At 38.8% G+C, this 19,436-nt stretch overlaps 1 protein-coding gene and 1 pseudogene across 1 annotated transcript; both read left to right on the top strand.

Annotated features, from left to right (window-relative positions):
• Positions 1 to 3,190: 3,190 nt before the first annotated feature.
• LOC149223196 (uncharacterized) lies at positions 3,191 to 12,534 on the top strand (annotated as a pseudogene).
• Positions 12,535 to 14,928: 2,394 nt separating this feature from the next.
• Positions 14,929 to 15,309, top strand: LOC149223195 (uncharacterized). The gene has a single exon (XM_089383243.1). The coding sequence runs from the start codon at positions 14,976 to 14,978 to the stop codon at positions 15,207 to 15,209; it is 234 nt and encodes a 77-aa protein (XP_089239369.1). The 5' UTR covers positions 14,929 to 14,975; the 3' UTR covers positions 15,210 to 15,309.
• Positions 15,310 to 19,436: the final 4,127 nt, after the last annotated feature.

Genomic DNA, 19,436 nt, shown 5'->3' with positions numbered 1-19,436 from the left:
AGCTCCGCATCCGCTTCCACCTCCAGCTCTGCATCAGCAAAAACAGTTATGAAGTTATTAATCATCGTGGGATAGATGTTAAAAAAAAAAAAATTGTCAACCATCTCTACCGTCGACTTCTTTCCTCAGGATTGCAAGTGTTTCTTGACCTACCGGAAATGGAGTGCAGAGAATAAATCATGGATCAAATAGAAGGAGCGATAATAACAACCTCCATCCACGTAGTTATATTTTCGCTTGGATACATGGAATCGAGATGGTGTCTCAGCGAGCTCGTTCAAATATTGAGTTACTCGGATGCCACTACTATTCTGGTGTTTTACAATGTTAAGCCCGCCGATCTACCATGGACGGACAAGGGCAAATGCATCGATAGATTATGTGCTCAAGCCTCGATATTCTGTTGTTGGCCAAGCACCGAAAACCTATATGTTGAAGCGCTTCTCATTCATCGAAGAAAAGGGAGATACAACCAGGAAAGAATTGCGGCTTGGAAAAATCATTGTTTTACGCTTCATATCTAAGCGGTTTCGAGATGGATGCCTATAATGGGTTAGATATCTATCTCTCTATCTTTGTATTAGCATCACTGTACTGATAAATAATGCTTTAAATACTTGTGTAGTTGTTGTTCTTTTTCTAATAACCAGTGATGAAGGCCAACTCTTGGACGATGTAGCGCGACTGGTGTAGAAAAAGGTTAAAAAAACACCATTGTGTGTGGACAAGAATCCAACTGGATTGGATGAAAAGCTACTAGAGTTTGAAACAATGGTGTTATTGGAGGAGCAGCACAACAGAGAGGCACCCAACCTTGTGGGAATTGTGGGTCCTAGTGAGGTGGGGAAAACCACCCTGGCAAAGTTATTCTTCAACACAAAGAAATCAGATTACGAGCAGTCTTGTTTTTTACCTGATGTTAGAGATGTTGCAGCTAGGCGCCTTTTACCATCCCACCAGAGAAATATTTATAAGGATCTCACTAGATCATATCAGTTGATATATAGCACTGATGAAGGAATATTGATGTTCAAACGTATCCCCAGTTATTAAGCTCTCCTAATATTGGATGACGAGGACGATGAAGAGAAATTGGAGGCGTTATTTTCACCTGTCAAAATAGTCCTTCCCGCTGGTAGTTTAATTTTTCTTACAAGTCGCAATAAGGACGTTCTTACAAAATATGCAAAGTTAAAAGAGTCAAACATTTATAGCATGACAGGACTGAATCTTCAACATTCTCAGGAGTTATTTTGTTTGCACGCCTTCCAGTAGCCTTATCCTGCTATCGAGTATGAAAACTTGGTTAGAGAGTTTTTAAAAGTGTGCTAGGGATTTCGCGTGTCTCTCAGAGTAATTGGGTCGCTTCTTTACTCAAAAATATCTGAGTATTGAGAAGCCCAATAGCACAAACTAACACAAGCGCTACCTCTAAAAATACAAAATACACTTATTAGCTACGACAGTCTTGATGGCCCGAAAAAAGAAATATTCTTAGATATTTCCTATTTTTTTACAAGAGTAAATAGGGATACAGTTATAACAGTATGTGATGGATCTGGATGGGAAGGATGGCTGGGTGTTACAACTATAGAGAGGAGGTGTCTTGTAACATTTGACAAAGAAAACAGTATAAGAATTCATGATCACCTCCGAGACCTTGAGAGGGATTTGGCGGAGAAAGAACTTGTTGGATGTCCACGTCGTCTTTGGCGCCTGATTGACAAAATTCCCCTGAATGTGTCGATTTATTCCAAGGTATGTTTGATTCTCTAGACATTATGTTATATCATCAAATTTATGCTTAAACAGTCGTGTCTTTGAGGGTGTGATTTCTAAAGTTTGCAAAGATGTCAATCTTATTTCTAACCACTTTCCTATAACAATATAGGTGCGCGGAATTAGTGTGGTTCAATCGAGATCTGGCGAATCGTTTAAAAGTCCAGAGTTTGGAGATCCTGACTTTCATATTAGAGGGTTGCATCTTCTTAGAGCTCAAGCTGATTGTTTGGAAAGCTTATTCAATCTTATGACACACCCAGAACTTTTATGGCTTCGTGTGAGATATATTCATCTTCCTCCCTACCTTGTTGGATCAAAATGATAATTCAGACTCCTCCTTACTTTTGTGCATTCTAGTAAGGAATCTACGAGTCTTAGCATTGGTTGAAGTGGAGTACCAACACCCATTTCAGCTACACCCGATCCCAATGTTGGGACTTTGTGGAACACCGAAATCCAAGTACATGTAAAATATTTAGGCAATAAATTGAGTCTCTTCTCCAAGAATGGGCTCGATGTCATAGCATCGCCCCTTGTAACGATCGAGACTAATAAGTCCATCGGTCCAAACAGTGGTCCATGTAACGGTGGAAGATTCAGCAGCTACTGCTGCACCCGCTTCTTCAGGTGGCACTCCGGGTTGAGGAGTTACTCGGAATGCTGCCAAGTTATCTATATCTTTGGTCTGATATTCAGGAGTATAATAAGTTAATCTGTAATCTTTAACACCAACTTTGAATCCAACACTAGCTTTAGTCTCTGTTTTTGGTGACATAAGTCCCTCCTTTATTAATAATTATTTCTCGCAAGGACGAGGTCTACTCGACATGGACGGAACGTAAACAATCAATTTTTACAGAAATATCCTACAAAAAGTTGTCCGTTATTGGGGTGCTAGATACACTCTCATTGTATAATGTTCTTTCTAAAATTTACTAATTTGTTTTTGTCCTAGTAGAAAGCAGTATAGTTTTTAAACCATCATATCAAAAAATTTGACATGCAATGCAAGGACCTCTTCAGTTGAGGGAGTTGAAAATTGGTTTGGAAATTTCATAGTTACCAAAGTACATAAAGCAATTGAAATATTTGGAAAATATTGAACTGCCCAACTTTACAAGAACATTGTCGAAAGAGTTATTTCATCTTGGCTCACTAAAACACTTGAGACTTAGGGCAGGAATGACATCGTTGCCAGACTCTGGGTAACTTCACAAACCTCCAATATATCAGCTTGTCTGGGTGTGTGGATTTGCAAACATTGTCGCTTTCCTTCGGAAATTCAAGGAAGCTCCAACATATTAACTTGTCTAGGTGTGTACATTTGCAAACGTTGTTTCCATCCTTTAGAAATTTAATGTGCCTTCAAAATATTAAGCTTAGGTTGGTAGAGTGTGAGAGGTTAAAAATGCTACCCAATTCCTTCATGAACTTAACTGAAGTTCGACATCTCAAATTAAGAGAGTGGTTTGACTTGGCTCTCTCTAGCCAAACACTTGGGAATATCAGCACGCTGGAAAGGTTAGACATTTCTCATTGCAAAGTGGAAGTATTGCCCGCAGAAGTCACACATCAGCAGTTCCCGGAAGAGCTAATTTTGGATTTTACTGAGTTAAAAGAATCGCCCAGTGCCATTGGAAACATTATACAGTTGTCATCCTTGTCAACATCTTATTATTCGATTCGTGAAGTTCCATTTTCTAGTGTGGAGAAGATTCAAGCAGACAACAAATTGTTGGACCCCTCTATTGATAAGTGCATGCTTCGACTCAAATCCTTAGAATTGCGGGAGACAAAAATCATTGAAATATCATTTGGTGAAGGTGTTTTCTCAGTCCTTCAAGATCTCAATCTCAGTGATTCTGATGATCCACTAGAGGTTGGGGCATTGTCGGCAACACTAACATTCTTGGACATGAATGGTTGTAGTGCATTGAAGAAAATAAATGGGCTTCATGGCCTTGCAAAGCTTTGAAATTTGGGCATGAACGGGTGTATGCGAACAGAGGTGTTGCCTCGTACGTGTGTCGGGGAGTTGAACAATCTTGAAGGCTTGCATTTAAAGGGTTTCTCGGTCAATGTACTTAGTGTAATTCCATTAGTTAGTGAGTATTATTCTATTGACAACCACATGCTTCAACTCAAATCCTTAAACTTGTCGTTGACGCCATTGTGAAAGATCTCATTCCCTGGAGGTGTGTTCCCAATCTTTAAATCACTCCATCTCGAAGATTGTCTTGGTCTGGAGGATGCTGGAGGATTTCCAACAACACTAACTAATCCGAGCTTAAACATGAATGCAACAACTTACAAATATAATCATAAACACAGAGATGCAGCAGAAAAACACTTCATTTCATTAATAGAAAAATATTGAACTATGCTTACAAACATAATGGAAATAAGATAGCTCGGGCAATGGTAACTTATCTCTGAGAAGAGATGTTGCAGCTAAATGCCTCTATATTGTGTTACAATGAGGCTCGAGGGCCTATTTATTATTGGAAAACAATAGAAAACCCTAAAAAACCAAAACCCTAACCCCAGAAGATGTAACACCAAGAGTTTGTGGGCCGCGTTGGGGTTAGTTGGGCAACCAACTTCCCGGGGTTGTAACTTGGTCATATTATCTCCTTTTGACGCGTACGATACCTTGTTAGAAAGATCTCACTAAGTAGTAGGGCTATGCCCCTACCGCAAACTCCCAAAAATGCCGTATAGGGGATCAAAACTGCTCTCGAAGTTCAGGACCTGAAAAAATGCTAAAAATATTAAACCCTGAAATGAACAAGGAAACAAATGAAACTGACTGGGGGGTCTAGGTGGAATAGGCGGGTGGCCACCAATATCCACCTGGATCATTCATCCCCCCTTTGGAAGCAATGGTTCCCATTGCGTGCAAAGCCTCCATGAGGTGAGGAAATTTCTATTGAACCACTTGTCCTAGGTCCTAGTGAACCACTTGTCCTAGTGAAGGAGTTGGCCTGCTTTGACAACTCAATATAATTGTATCCTCTATTGGCGAGTGTTCTTGATCTTTGTGTCCATGATTTGATCAGTTGTGGCTTGTTCCATGTAGTCCGGGTTGAGCTCTGTTGGTGTGAGTTGTTCTGCAATGTCAGATGTGTCCAACAATGGTGGAAAGTATGATCGAAGGCGATCTACATTGAACACTCGGTGCAAACCAAGGAACGGTGAGATGCTGAGCTCAAAGGCATTTTCACTTACAGCCTTGGTGATGGTGTATGGCCCATATTAGAGCGGGCGAAGCTTGCGGTGACGTCCAACAAGGCGCTCCTTTTGTAAATGTAGCCAAAATTTGTCGCCCAACTGGAACTTGTGCGACACTTAATGTTGATCATGGCATTGCTTGTACTTAGCATTGAATCTGTCCAATATATCATGGACCTATTGGCAGATGTGTTAAATGCATTCAATGAAGTTGTTATCCCTTTCAGCTTCAAACTGAACGTGAGCAGAATCTACCTAAGTGATTACAAATGGTATGGCCACATCAATGGGGCATAATAGTTGAAATCCCAATGCTACTTGAAAGGGGATGTGACTTGTTGAGCCGTGGAGAGATTTGTTGTAGCTGTGTTGGACATAGGGGAGACTTTCATCTCACATGTGTGGATTCTTTGAGTTGTACATGCGCATAATGTGTACGATCATCTTGTTGACAACCTCTGTTTGATCATCAGTTTAGGGATGGAAAGTCGTGTACTTAGTAAGTTTTGTATCCAGCATCAACCATAGACTTGACCAAAAATCACTCAGGAATCTGTTGTCCTAATCTGAGACAATGTACTGTGGGATCCCAAAGTGTATCCACACTCACTCAAAGAAGAGCTTAGCAGTGGCCTCGGCTGTGATACTCTTCTTGCACGTTGCCATGATGTCCATCTTAGAGAATATGTCAACGACCACGAAAACACAATCGTTGTCATGCTTAGTAGAAGGAAAGCTTGACATGTAATCCGTGGAAACAAATTGCCAAGGCTAGCTAGGATTAGGTAGAGGAGTATACAGGTCTTGCTTCTTGATGGTTGGTTTGGCAATGGTGGAGGCATTGGAGGATCTAATGTACTTCCCAACATCCTGACGAAGTTTTGGCTACTAAAAATAATTATGCAATATCACCATTGTTTTCTCTGCTCTGAAAGTTCCAGTGACCCGATTGTAGTGCACCTCCCAAATCATCTTGGCACGCTCACTTGAAGGAACAAAAATGTGTTCCAGGTGGCATAACAGTGCATCCTAAAGGTGAAAATTTGGAACTTTCTTCCCTTCTAGGAGTGTCTAGTATAAGTTGTCGAATTCTAGATCACTCTTGTAAAGATGCGACCACCCCGATGTCTCGTGCTCACAAGAGTCGAGCACAGTGATCAGTGCCATGACCCGTGGTCGACTGAGGCAATCAATGATGTTATTGGTGCTTCCCTTCTTATACTTAATGTTCAAATGGAACTGTTGCAGATAGGTGGACCATTTCTAATGGTGATCGTTCTGCAACTTCCATTGTGTCTATATGAGTTGTAGAGGTCGGTGGTGTGTGTGGATGACCATTTCCTTCCCTAGACTGTAATGATCCCATTGAAAGTAGGCCTGCACAATGGAATACATTTCTTTGTTGTAAGTGGGATACTTTCGGACTATGTCTGAAATTGTTTCACTGTGGTAAGCCATTGGATTCCCATGCTGAGTAAGAACTGCACCAATAGCATAGTCGGAGGCATCTGTCTCAATCTCAAATTGTTGTTGCAGGTCTGGTAATGTGAGAACTGATGCAGAACATAGGCGATTATTCAACTCAAAGAATGCTTTTTGTTGGGTTTCCGACCAAAAAAACTTTTCTTTCGGTCCGCCCTTGGTGACTTGACTTAAAGTCCAAGTGATATGAGAGAACCCCAACACAAACATACGGTAGAAATTGGTAAGACCCAAAAATCTTTGGAGCTCTATTAGAGTGGTTGGGGTTGGCCAATCCCGAATGACTTGTATCTCGGATGGGTCCACATGTACACCCTCCTCATCAATGATGTATCCCAGATATTGAACCATAGAAAATTTTAGGGGCGAATATTCGCCCTTTGGCGAAATTAAGGGGTTTTAAATTTTTAGTGGGCGAATATTTTGTATCATAGTACATTTTTACAAATCACCTCAAATAGCCCACCTTATTTTAAGGGAGAGGTTAAAAAAGGTAACTTTAGCCCTTGAAATTAGGAGTTACAAACTTCCATTCGCCCATTTTCAAGAATAGGTTTTATTTAAGTGAATCCATTCGCCCATTTTCAAGAATAGGTTTTATTTAAGTTAATCCTATGGGCCAAAGGCCCAAATACCATATTTATAAAAGAGGCATGATAAATTAACAAAAATATAAATAAATGAGAGGTATGGTAAATAAATAAAACATTTTTTATATTTACTCCATAAGTCACCTTATATACATGCAAGGGTGTAAACAAATAAAAATATAAGTAAAGTGGAGGTATGGTAAATAAATAAAATGTCTTTTTATACTTACTCAAAAGGTATGGTAAATAAATAAAAATATAAATAAACTGGATGCATGGTAAATAAATAAAACCTCTTTTTATATTTAGTCCATAACCCTCGTTCTATTTATGAAGGCTCAAGAAAAAGGTTTTATCTATGTGAATCCTATGGGCCAAATACCATATTTGTAAAAGAGGTATGGTAAATTAATAAAAATATAAATAAATGAGAGGTATGGTAAACAAATAAAACATTTTTTTATATTTACTCCATGAGTCACCTTATATTTAAGGATGCTCAAAAAATGCGTTATATTTAGGTGAAACCTATGGGCAAAATACTATGGGACAAATACTATGGACTAGATTGTTATTAATACCATGCAAAAAAACATTATTAACCCTAATATTAGTATTAATAAAAATTAAAATGGCACATGGTATTGACCCATGGTATTCACCAAAATGGCACATGGTATTGACCCATGGTATTCACCTGGAATGTAGCCTATTTAAATGGGGGAATTAAACCAGCATAGATCCATCTTTACTCTGGATCTACTAACCCCTGAGAGGGGATAGATCCATCTTTACTCTGGATCTACTAACCCCTGAGAGGTATCAAATGTCGTGATATGAAAACTAGCATAGAGTGAAAAAATATTTGATTCGATCAAGAGTGAAAATGGATGTTGTAATTTAATGTATGTTAAACATTTTAGCTTGGTTAAAATAAAAAATAAAATAAAAATCAACTAGTAATTTTATTAATTTTTATAAATTACTAATAGTAATTTTTAAGCTCCAGGTTTATGATAACCCATGGTATTGACCCATGGTAATACCATGGTATTCATGTGAGCATAGACTATTTAAAGGGGAAATTCTATCATCTTAGATCCACCTTAATTCTGGGTCACCAAGTGCTCAGAGGGATAAATAGATTTCATCCCCCTAAGAGTGGCATATGTGGAGTTAAGATGGATATAGGTTCATTTTTATGATAATGAAGACATTAAATAGACTTAGGAAATTATATTGTAAAAACATCTTAAGGTGAATGGTTAAAGCATAGACATTGGACAAGTATATTTGTATACTTATGTTTTAAACTAAAACAAATCCAGGGCTAAAAGGAATGGATTGATTGCACTAGTCATCCTTCTATAACTTTCCAACATATGCTGGAGTAAACAGATTGTAATCTGGGTAATTTTCTAATTGCAAACAGGAACATACTTGTGTATTGGCAGGGTGGTTACGAGGTTCCTAGAAGTGATGAATTTGAAATTTTCTTGGTTTTATATATAGTATTAGGTTTTTTCTCATGCTTTCTATGAATGGCATGGGTGAATTTTATCCTACACCCACTAGGTTACCAATATGTAATTTCGGTAATTTTGATTTCAAAAGATATTTTAAAGAAATGCAATGATTTCATTTGTGTATTCAATAAACACAAGATTTTATAATTGAGTAAAATATTCGCCATGCCTAGTGAGAGATTCGCCAAAAAATTATATATACATATCATATTATTGATAAAATCGCCTTCCTTTTTTCCTATATACCATGGAGATTCGCCCATTTATTATACATGTAAATTTGGGGGGGTTCTTAAAATTTTCCCTGTATTGAACCTAGGTCAGGCCAAAGGTTCATTTCTCCAAGTTAGCACAGAGCTTGTGTTGTCACAAGGTTTGAAGGACCTGTCGAATATGGTGGAGGTGCCCTTCCTAACTCTGGTTGAAGATCAAGATCTCATCTAAATACACCACCATGAATGCATTGGTGAAGGGTCGCAAGATGTCATCCATCAGCCTCATGAAGGTTGCAAGGGTGTTCGTCAATTTGAACGGCATGACCAACCATTCGAAAAGACCCTCCTTGGATTTGAAGGCAGTCTTCCACAAATCGAAGGGTTCAATAGGCACCTAGTGATAACCTGACTTCAAGTCAATCTTGCTGAAATGTTTGACCCCTTTAAGCTGGTCCAAAAGGTCATCACTCTGCGATATTGGGTACCTATTCCGGACAATGATCTTGTTCAACACCCAATATTAAATACAAAGCCTCCAAGTCCTATCCTTCTTTTGTACCAATACAATCAGGCTCCCACAAGCTTATGAGCTTGGCATGAGGTGCCCTTTATGCAATAGTTCTTGAATATTCCTCTTGATCTCATCGTTCTCCATAATAGAGCATCATTAGATCAGTCCATTGGGCAGCGACACACCCAGGGTCAGATCGATGGAGTGCTTGACCTGACAGTGCAGAGGTACCCCTGTGGGTGAGGTGAAAATATCCCTGTACTCCTCCATGACCTTGTCCATATGTTGTTGTTGTGTAGAGGAGCCCTGCCTGGAAGTCGTGGCCACATATTTCTTCTTGCCTTGGGGGCGAATCATAAGGAAAACAAATTTCCTGGTCTGGAAAATAATCTTACTGCATTTATTTGCAATGATCAAAGAAATGGCAGTATGCGGGGCTACCTTCAGTATCATGTACAACTTATTAGCCAAAGTAATAATCACAGAGCGAGGTATAGACTCATATACAACATGTTGCTTCCACAAGTATGGTTGTACTAACAATACATCACAAACTTCAAGAGGAGCAATGTCACACAGTATCTCATCTATGAAGGGCTTGATGTTGTAGGGAAGGCGACACTGTTGGCTGATGTGAAGATCTTGTCCTTGGTGAAGCCACACAATGGTGTACAACTGTGGATGTGTTGTAGTCTTTAGGCCCAACCGATTCACGACCTCTGTTGAAATGAGATTCTTTTGGCTCTCTTTGTCAAAAATGAACTATAGCGGAGAACCCTTCACCCACATTTGTGGGTGGAAAAGGTGTTCCCCCTCCTCTGTATCTTCAAGCTCAATCTTCAGGATCTTGGTGGTGGCCATGGTGGCACTGGGCTCCGCATCAATGATTTGCTTCCCTTTGTTAGTTCCCTTATCAGGTTCTGATTCAAAGTCAGAACCTGCATCTAATTTAGAAGCCTTCAGCTCAGCCACCAGTGACTGCTTGGCCTGACACTCACTTGTATTGTGAGTGGAGCTCTTATGGAACTCACACCATTTTCCATGTCCTTCTTCATTTCGTGGTGTTTTTCTTTTCTTGCGGCTTCGGCGAGTTATTCTGGGTAGCCCCGTCTTGGCTTGGTCCTTTGTTCTATGGTTTGGGTGCCTTTTCCTTGCTTTGGATTTGCAGATCCAAAGTCCTGCTTCTTCTGTTTAAACTTTTGCTTAATCTTGACAGCGTACCGATACGCCAAGCCGAGAGAGGAAATGTCCAGGAACTCCATCTCGTCCTAGATGTACTTATGTAGACAGCCGCGATACTTGAGCACCAAATGCCACTCAGTATCCTTGATACCCAGCTTCGTGCAAAAGGTATGGAAAATATTTGTGAACTCTGGCACAACTTGGTCCTTTCCCTACCGTAGCATGATCCACTTTATGTATTTGTCTTCATAGCTCCCGATAGGGTAATATTGTTCCTTCATAGCATCTCGGGAAGAATTCCAAGTGTGTGTGGCTGAAAACAGTGAGGATTCATTCTCATCCTTTTGTTCACAATAGGTTTGCCACTAGTCCTTGACGTGTGGGGCGGCTTTGAGAAGTGAAAAAGTAATCTTTTTCCGATTGGAAAAGTCATGAACTGAAAAATATCCTTCCAACAGATTTAACCATTTATCTACAGCTTCTACATCTATCAGGCCTTCGAATTTGGGAATATTGAAGTTAACTTGTACTTTAAAAGGAGTGGTTGTTGGATGAAGATGCATTGCCTATGGGTAGTCGTCGAAGGATTTGGGCAAAGTTATCCATAATTGCGTCCCTCTGTCACTCGAGGGCTTCCTCGAGCAACATTTTGAAAGGATATCCTGGCCCCTCATCTTTCTTTTCTTCCACCACAGGAGGTCGTCGGGTTTTGCGAAGCTGATCTTACAATGGTTCAGCCAGATCAAGCCCTAACTCCTTATACCCTGACCTCTTTGGGGACATGCAAAGAAAAACGGAGAAAGAGAATACCGCTTTGATACCATTGATTTGAACTTAAAAAAGAACGCAAAAACTTACAGATATAATCATAAACATAGAGATGCAGTAGAAAAACACTTCATTTCATTAATAGAAAAACATTGAACTATGCTTACAAACAGAATGGAAATAAGATAGCTCGAGCAATGGTAGATTATCTCTGAGAAGAGATGTGATGTCTACATGCCTCTGTACTATGTTACAATGAGGCTTAAGGGCCTATTTATTATTGGAAAACATGAGAAAACCCTAAACAACCAAAACCCTAACCCCAGGAGATGTAACACTAAGAGTTTGTAGGCCTCGTTGCGGTTAGTTGGGCAACCAACTTTCTTGGGTTGTAACTTGGTCATATTATCTCTGTTTGGCATGTATGATACCTTGTTGGAAATGTCTCACTAAGTATTACAGGTTTTTCCGCAAGCCCCTGCCTATGGCTATGGGCTTGCTGTGGACCCCAAAAAATGTCGTTTAGGGGGTCAAAACTGCTCCAGAAGTTCACGACCATAAAAACTGCTAAAAATAGTAAATGTTGAAATGAACAAGGAAACATATGAAACTCACTGGGGGGTCTAGGTGGAATAGGCGGGTGGCCACCAATATCCACCTGGATCACTAACATCACTAGACTTGAGTGATTGTCATGCATTAAAGAAAATAAAGGGGCTTGGTGGCCTTGCAAGGCTTTGATATCTGGACATGGACAGGGGTGAAGAAATAGAGGAGATACCAGGTCTGGATGTAAGGAAGTTGAACAACATTGAAGATTTGAATTTAGAGGGATGCCCGAATAATCTAGTTGTCGTAGTGCTATTTGTTAATGTGGAAGAGGTTCATTTGCAAGTGTAGAAGAGGTTCAAGGAGGCTGCAGATTGTTGGGCTCTTATATTGACAACTGCATCATGCCTAGACACAGACGATTATATTTGTCGAAGACAAGAATCACTGAAATATCATTTTGTGAAGGTGTTTTCCCAGTCCTTGAATGTCTCGATCTCAGTGATTGTAAGGATTTGGTGGAGGTTGGATCATTGTTGATAACACTAACAATAGTGAACTTGAGTGATTGTCGTGCATTAAAGAAAATAACGAGGTTTCGTGGCCTTGCAGAGCTTTGATTTCTGTACATGGGAGGGTGTTTTGCTGTTGAGGAGCTGCCATATCGGGAAACTTTCAAATCATTGCAGAACTTTTAGCCTCCTGAAAGAAAGAATAGAGCATGGATAACGGTTGACGTGTCAAATCAAGAAACCTTGGAAAGGTTATATGTAAGACATTGAGCGACCTCAGACCTCGGTGCATTTAGGCACTTCACACAGTTTTTTGATTAATAATGTTTTTCCAATTAGCTAGATTAGCTACAGTGTTAGCAAAGCCTCACCATTCGGCGTAACTAGAATCCCTTTCTCCTCGATGCGCGAAGTATATTGGCATTGACATTTTCTCAAAGCAGGAGGAGCTTAGCATCAGAAGGGGAAACGAACTGGCCATTGTTATTGATGGATTTGGTGTCGGTGAGTAAGTGATCGTTCAAAAATTTGGGCTGTGAGTGTGCAAAGAGATTTGCAGGGAGGTCGATGGTGAAGATGTCGAATCCATAATTAGGCCTCCCTACCACAGAGAAAACCACGGTGCCCTCTAATTTTCTCTGATTGCCCATCACCATGGCCATAAAGTCTACAGTGAGAAGAATTTTAGCTCAGCTCGTTTTGGGGATGAGCAGAGAATGAGGGCAGGAGTTAACCAGCCCGCCATAGGGCATTAAATGCCCGGTTATATGCAGGCTGGATAACCCAATAACACGCGCGCGTGGAGACTAGATAAATAAGAAATGGGCGCGCGCGTGTTATTGGGTTATCCAGCCTGCATATAACTGGCATTTAATGCCTATGGCAGGTTGGTTAGCCGCTGCCGAGAATGAGGGTGTGGACATCAGGACTCCCACTCGCAGGACGAGCACCATGACATCTCGCCATTCGTACAACTCTCAACGACACTCGCACGCTTCGACTTTTCTTTTCATAAATATGTGAAAATACTAGAATAATAATGAGTGGTTGTAGACATGCTTCTTGCTCCCCAACAACCATTAAATTTTGAGTACAATATGAATTTAAACCTAGAGGCACAACTAAGCCTGCATTTGCGACACGAATAAACATTATTAAGTATATCAATATTGTTAAAACCCTATCCTTGGTAGTGTTGGCACAAATGATGAAGAGAGCATTAAACAAAGATTAAATCATTTATTAATGTGCCTGAGCAGAATGCAACATTGAATTGAGCATTGGTAATGTGCGTGTATTGAAACGATCCATCACCCAGACAAAGAAACGAATGATGCAACGTCGATGGAAGATGGAGGAGGCAAGTGGATGGAAGATGGAGGAGCAATTTTACAATTATAAAATATTTATTAAACATTGTAACATGAAATCACAACCCTCAAAGGGTCTATACAATAAAGAATATTCCATTGAGATGAAATCTTATCCATTAATTTAAAAAAAAATAACAAGGCGACATTGAGAGATTGAAATAAGTATATATATATGGTAGATGAAAAAACAAATTGTTCTTCCAACCACTTGAAAACGTACTATATTGAAGTGTTTAATCCCACTCATAATCATCAACAAAAAACGTACATAGAAGCCAATATTACTTGGAGAGTCAAAATTCTTATTGCTCAGTTAAGGACTAATTCTCATCAACTCCGATGTGAAACAGGGCACTGGAAAAAGCCAAAAGAAGCGTGAGAGGAAAGAGTATGTCTTTTTTGTTCTTTTGGAAAAGTGGAAACCACAAAGCATTTCATTTTAGAATGTGAGGCCTTCAAAGACAACAAGGAAAGTTATGCAGATATTCTGGAAGCTAGCTCTTGGGATAATCTATTTAGCGATGGGTTTGTCGAGAAGCGACGTTTATTGTGAGGCTTTGCAAGAAAAGGACCGAATACATGAACCAGATGAAAAAACAACATATGTCCCATAAATTATCTTTAACTTTATAAACGTTAAAATAATTTTCTTTCTTACTTTCCTTCCAATCCAGAATTAAAATAAAATAAAAACTAGTGAGAAAAATAACCCAAAAATAAATAAATATAGAAATTTGTGAGAAAAATAACCCGAAATTAGTGGAAAAAATAACGAAATATTCGGCGTGTAAGATGTTAAAAATAATGAATCAATTAATGTGAAAATGAAAAGTTCCAGAAATATGGAAAGATCAACGTTGCTTCCAACATCTCAACAACGACCACCTCCGTTTATGAAATGGACTGCCGCAAATGTCGACCCACGTGTCGCGACTTCGTTGGTTAATGAGTTGAAGGTTGGAACTTTTTTGGGCTAATCCCAAACGTTTGGAAATCGCCAGCGCAACATCCGCGTGGTTTCCGACGGTCATAAGGACTGCCCGGCGCTGAACCAGATACACGAAGAAAGGAGGAACATTCCTTGCTGCTGCCGAGCTGTACGGGACGGACGCGAGGAAATCACGCGAATCAGTCCCCCGTTCCCACTACTTTCCGAAGAAGAACAGGTCGCCACAACTGTATAAGTTTACCATCTCGACACGATTGCACTTCCATTCCGATGCCCACGAAGTCGTCTTCCTCTGTTTTTTACGGATGGCGAAGTACATGGAAATGGTGGAAGCCGGTATAAGCATCGTTACCAGATTTCAATCTCACTGCCCTCAGACATCGCGCATGTATTATCATCCAACTTCCAACAACAAATCGCCCAATAATGAGGGCGAGGGCGCCTCCTCTGGAGGAGGACTGATGGCTACCTCTCGTGCTCTGCATCTTTCTACATCTCGCGCCGATTCAGCGTTAGAGATCCTCTGCATCGCTGTTTAGGCTGCAATTTCTTCAATAATATCCTTGACATTCGGGATCATAATATGTTCTTTGTCCTCCAAACGTATTTTTCAGTTATGCCTATCCTTTATTTCATATACTTTGATGCATTAAATACTGGAAAATGTTGAAGTGTTGGAGCATTCAAGCGGCGGATTCCAATACTTGCAGTAATTCTCGATCCATTAGTTATTTGGCGCAGCAGAAAAGAAAAGGAAGGGGTTAAAACAAAATAAAGATCGATAAATGTCACTGAATAGATCATGCTCTGAAATTAAAGATTAAGAATCTGACACTCTGTTCACATCGCAAATCATTTTTCAATCTTTTTCGGATCTCGTGGAATTTTTTGTAGTAATTGCTGTAAAAATGTGCTGGAAAGAAATAATTTTCCAAAACTTGTTGGAAAAATAATCCCTGTGTTAACACCTAACACACCTTATAAGTTGCAGCTCCTGAATTACCCTATGGAAAGCTTTTCATGTTCACTGTAAGTTTTCATATTCATCACTGCGTCTCTGTACAACTACCAAATGCAAGGTTTTTTTTTCCTTCTTAATTTGTATGTTTTGTTTTATAATTTACATTCACTTTTATGGCACTGGTCAGAATATGGCCAATATTTGAATTGGATGAATGTTGGATATAACTTATCCGACACTTGTATAGTAATTATTCCACAATAGTGTTGAAAAACAATCTTTAACTTTTCGAAAAATAATCCCTATTTTAGCACCCTATAAGTTGCAGGTTGCAGTGACCATATGGCTGGCAGGCTCTTCACATTCACTGTAAGTTTTCATATTCAACACCCTATAAGTTGCAGTGACTGAATTACCCTATTGAAAGATCTTCAGATTTACTGTAAGTTTTTATATTTATCACTACATCTCTTTAGCATGAATCTTTGCACTATTTCATGCCTCCAGCGCCTATGCAATCAATGTAGACAGTAGGACTAACCATGAAGAAAAAAGCAAATAACGTGGAAAGTTGTTCACATTCACTGTAAGTTTTCATATTTATCATTGCATCTGTCTCACGGTTCTCTGCGCCATTTCATCCCTCCAGTGCCTCTGAAATCGATGTAGACAGCAGGACTAACCAAGGAAGAGAAAAGCAAAGAACAGAGTGAGCAATAGACAGAGCTACAAACAGTCATACACTAACACTAAATTTACAGGCTCAAGTTATTGTACTTGCACTTAGCATTCTATGTTGAATACTATTGAAAGGGTAACAAAAACGCAGCTCTACGGTGAAGAAAATAGTGACAAATATATTTATGTGGAGAAAACCCTATAGGGGGGTAAATATTTTCAACGCTAAAAACATATTCTACTTTTATAAAAACATACTACAGATACAGAGCTCTCTCTTCTCATATTCACAGAGGGTGGTCGCTCTGGAGTACATTCAACTACAGTCACAGATCTTTACGAGTCTCCCACAGCCTTGCTGTAATTCCCTCTCTCTCCTTTTTTCTCCCCATGCCTGAACAAGAACTTGCCATATTTTTCTGTTTTGAAGTTATTGATGGATTGGTTCTCTCCATTTTCAAACAATTTGATCTCACAAAAAATTCGAATGAGTGGGTTCCAATTGCATTCCAAGCTTCACCTCTCGTTCTGGCTAACTGCTATTTGAAGACTGTTTTTAGGCTGCTTCAATTTCTTTATTGCATTGATTAAACTCTTCACCTGATTTTCTCTGTAGGGAAATGTTCAATTTCGGTTTACAGACATTGCTCAATATTGGTTTATCACAGGTGAAACCTTCTATTTCCTTTTTACAAGGATTGTTGCAGTGTGGATTTCCCTCCTTAACCGACCTAAACTACACATGATTCACATTTACCCAGCGGTTGTGACAAGCTTTATTTAAATTTATCGTGGCAGCATTTAATTCAATACCCTCCTGCCGCCAGCTCAAGAGGGATGGCTTGGGATTTTCATAGCTCAAGCACTGTGAAATATTAAATGCTTGCAGAATTTCAGCCGCGCATTTTCACGGTTCCAATAATTTGGAATGGATTTGCTAGTTCGCAGAAGCTGATTTTGATTTCAATTTAATTTATAGATTTTGCATTAATGGAGGAAGGCTTATTATGTTTGCAATCTCCGGATTAGTGATTGAGTTACCCTAACTTCAATCGTAACTGCTAATTGTGTTAATCATGACATAAAATAAGTGGAAAGTTTTTTTGGGGTTTAGTTGGGAATCTGCTTTTTATTGGGTTTAGTTAGGGATTTTTTTTTTTTATATATATTTGGAATTTATTTTGATTTTATTAAAAATTATTATTGTGATCTTAATGATTAACGTTGAGTTTTAAGATTAGTATATAATAAGAAAGTTGATTTTAAATTATTTATAAAAATGAAATGAAATGATATTTTGACGTCTGTGAGACTAAAAGTAGTCTATGGGACTATTAGTTCCTTGCTTTTAGCTTTTTGCAATTTAATCTTTTTTTTATTCAAATTGATGATGCGCTGACCCAACATTCCAACAAGTAGTCTATGGGACTATTAGTTCCTTGCTTTTAGCTTTTTGCAATTTAATATTTTTCTTATTCAAATTGATGATGAGCTGACCCAACATTCCAACAATCCCCCCACTCAAAAGACAATGCCAAGAAACATATGCTAACATATTCCCATAACTTTCTAATGCATCACATTCCAAAATGAAAATGTTTTTCCAACAGATGTGCAAAATGTACGCAGTTGTTCTTCCCAAGCTTCTTTAGGCCTTTTCCACCGTTCTGTTCACACCAAAGTTGATGCAAGTTGGTTCTTAATTGAGCAATAAGAACCTTTGCCCTCCACAAAGTGCTAGCACCAATGAAATCTTTTTTGTTGTAGATCACACGTAGGATTGAATTCCTCAATGTAGTACCTTTTCCACCGTTTTGTTCACACCAAAGTTGATGCCAGTTGGTTCTTAATTGAGCAATAAGAAGCTTTGCCCTCCACAAAGTGCTAGCACCAATGAAATCTTTTTGTTGTAGATCACACGTAGGATTGAATTCCTCAATGTAGTACCTGTCTTTCTACTCGACTCTTTTCCCCGTTTACCAAACTTCTTCATAACAAAATTCTTTAGCTCCTTGCTATTTATGGGATAGACATTGAGGTAGATATTCGATTTTGCATCAATGTGTAGTTTTGTTTAATCCATATCTTTTTTCTTTCGCTCGTGCCTTCATTGAAAATAACATTAGCCATCTACCTATTCCCATTTGCTTTATTCTTTTAAGTCTAACATATTCAATTATTACCCTAACCACTCAATTCTTTAATTCTAACCTGTTAAATTATTAACACCAATTATTTCATCGGGAATTGAAGGCTTAATAATAGATCTCTATAAATGCCCTCTTTGGCAACTTGAAGCACTAGAATCCGCAACTTTGAACGGGTATGATGAAGATAATGGATTAATATGAAAAGAGCATTCACTCTTCAAAATTTCTATTTTAATTTCATTTTTGATATGAATGAGCGGTCTATAATAATATAGGAGACTATAAACTTCCTAAGTTAGCTTTAAATTTCAGCCAAAACCACTTCAGGTTCATATGAGGTTGGTATAAAGACACCAGGGCCTGGTTAACCATTGGGAGATCCACAAGAATGTTGCATTGCAAAATATTAATAACATTAAAAATATTGTTACTTCTAAGTTCAAAGAAAAAATGTGGTGTGAGAAAGATTTAGCAGTGAAAAGAAAATTAAGATATTATAAGGAGGTCATCAACCCCACCCTAGAAGATCAAAAGTATCTCTCTGTTTTAACTAGCTCAAAGAAGAAAAGAAAATTAATATAGCCAACGAACTCTAACGAGCTCCACAGTGAAACGGGTCGTAGGGTAGTTCCTAAATCACCATGGATGGAAATGATGTCCCATCTCTGTGAAAATATGAGCATCGAGGATGAAAATCACTTCTTCTTAGAGTGCCCTACCTACCACCATATTAGATCTCAGTTTCATAATCTTTGTTGCAATACTGACCTTCCTAACCTTTTACAATGTCAAAATTATAGTGAGCTCGGGAGGCTTCTCTCCAAGCTTTTTGAGCATAGGAATAAAATCTTAAATCAAACTAAATAATTTGTTTCTTTAGGTCTGATAAACCAAAGTTTGGTCTTAGTAGATGTTAACCACCATCATCATATTATAAATATCACATAATTTTAAATTATTATAATTTTTTTTTTTTT

This window comes from Pinus tabuliformis, chromosome Q, assembly GCF_031772625.1.
Source record: "Pinus tabuliformis cultivar Carrire ecotype Pingquan chromosome Q, CPIR1, whole genome shotgun sequence".
In the NCBI taxonomy this organism is placed as follows: domain Eukaryota; kingdom Viridiplantae; phylum Streptophyta; class Pinopsida; order Pinales; family Pinaceae; genus Pinus; species Pinus tabuliformis.
Note: the sequence above shows the minus strand (reverse complement) of the source record. Positions and strands in the feature narration are given on the sequence as shown.

Excerpts from the sequence above, each read along its gene's own strand:
- LOC149223195 (XM_089383243.1), top strand. The coding sequence starts at position 14,976 with ATGGCGAAGTACATGGAAATGGTGGAAGCCGGTATAAGCATCGTTACC.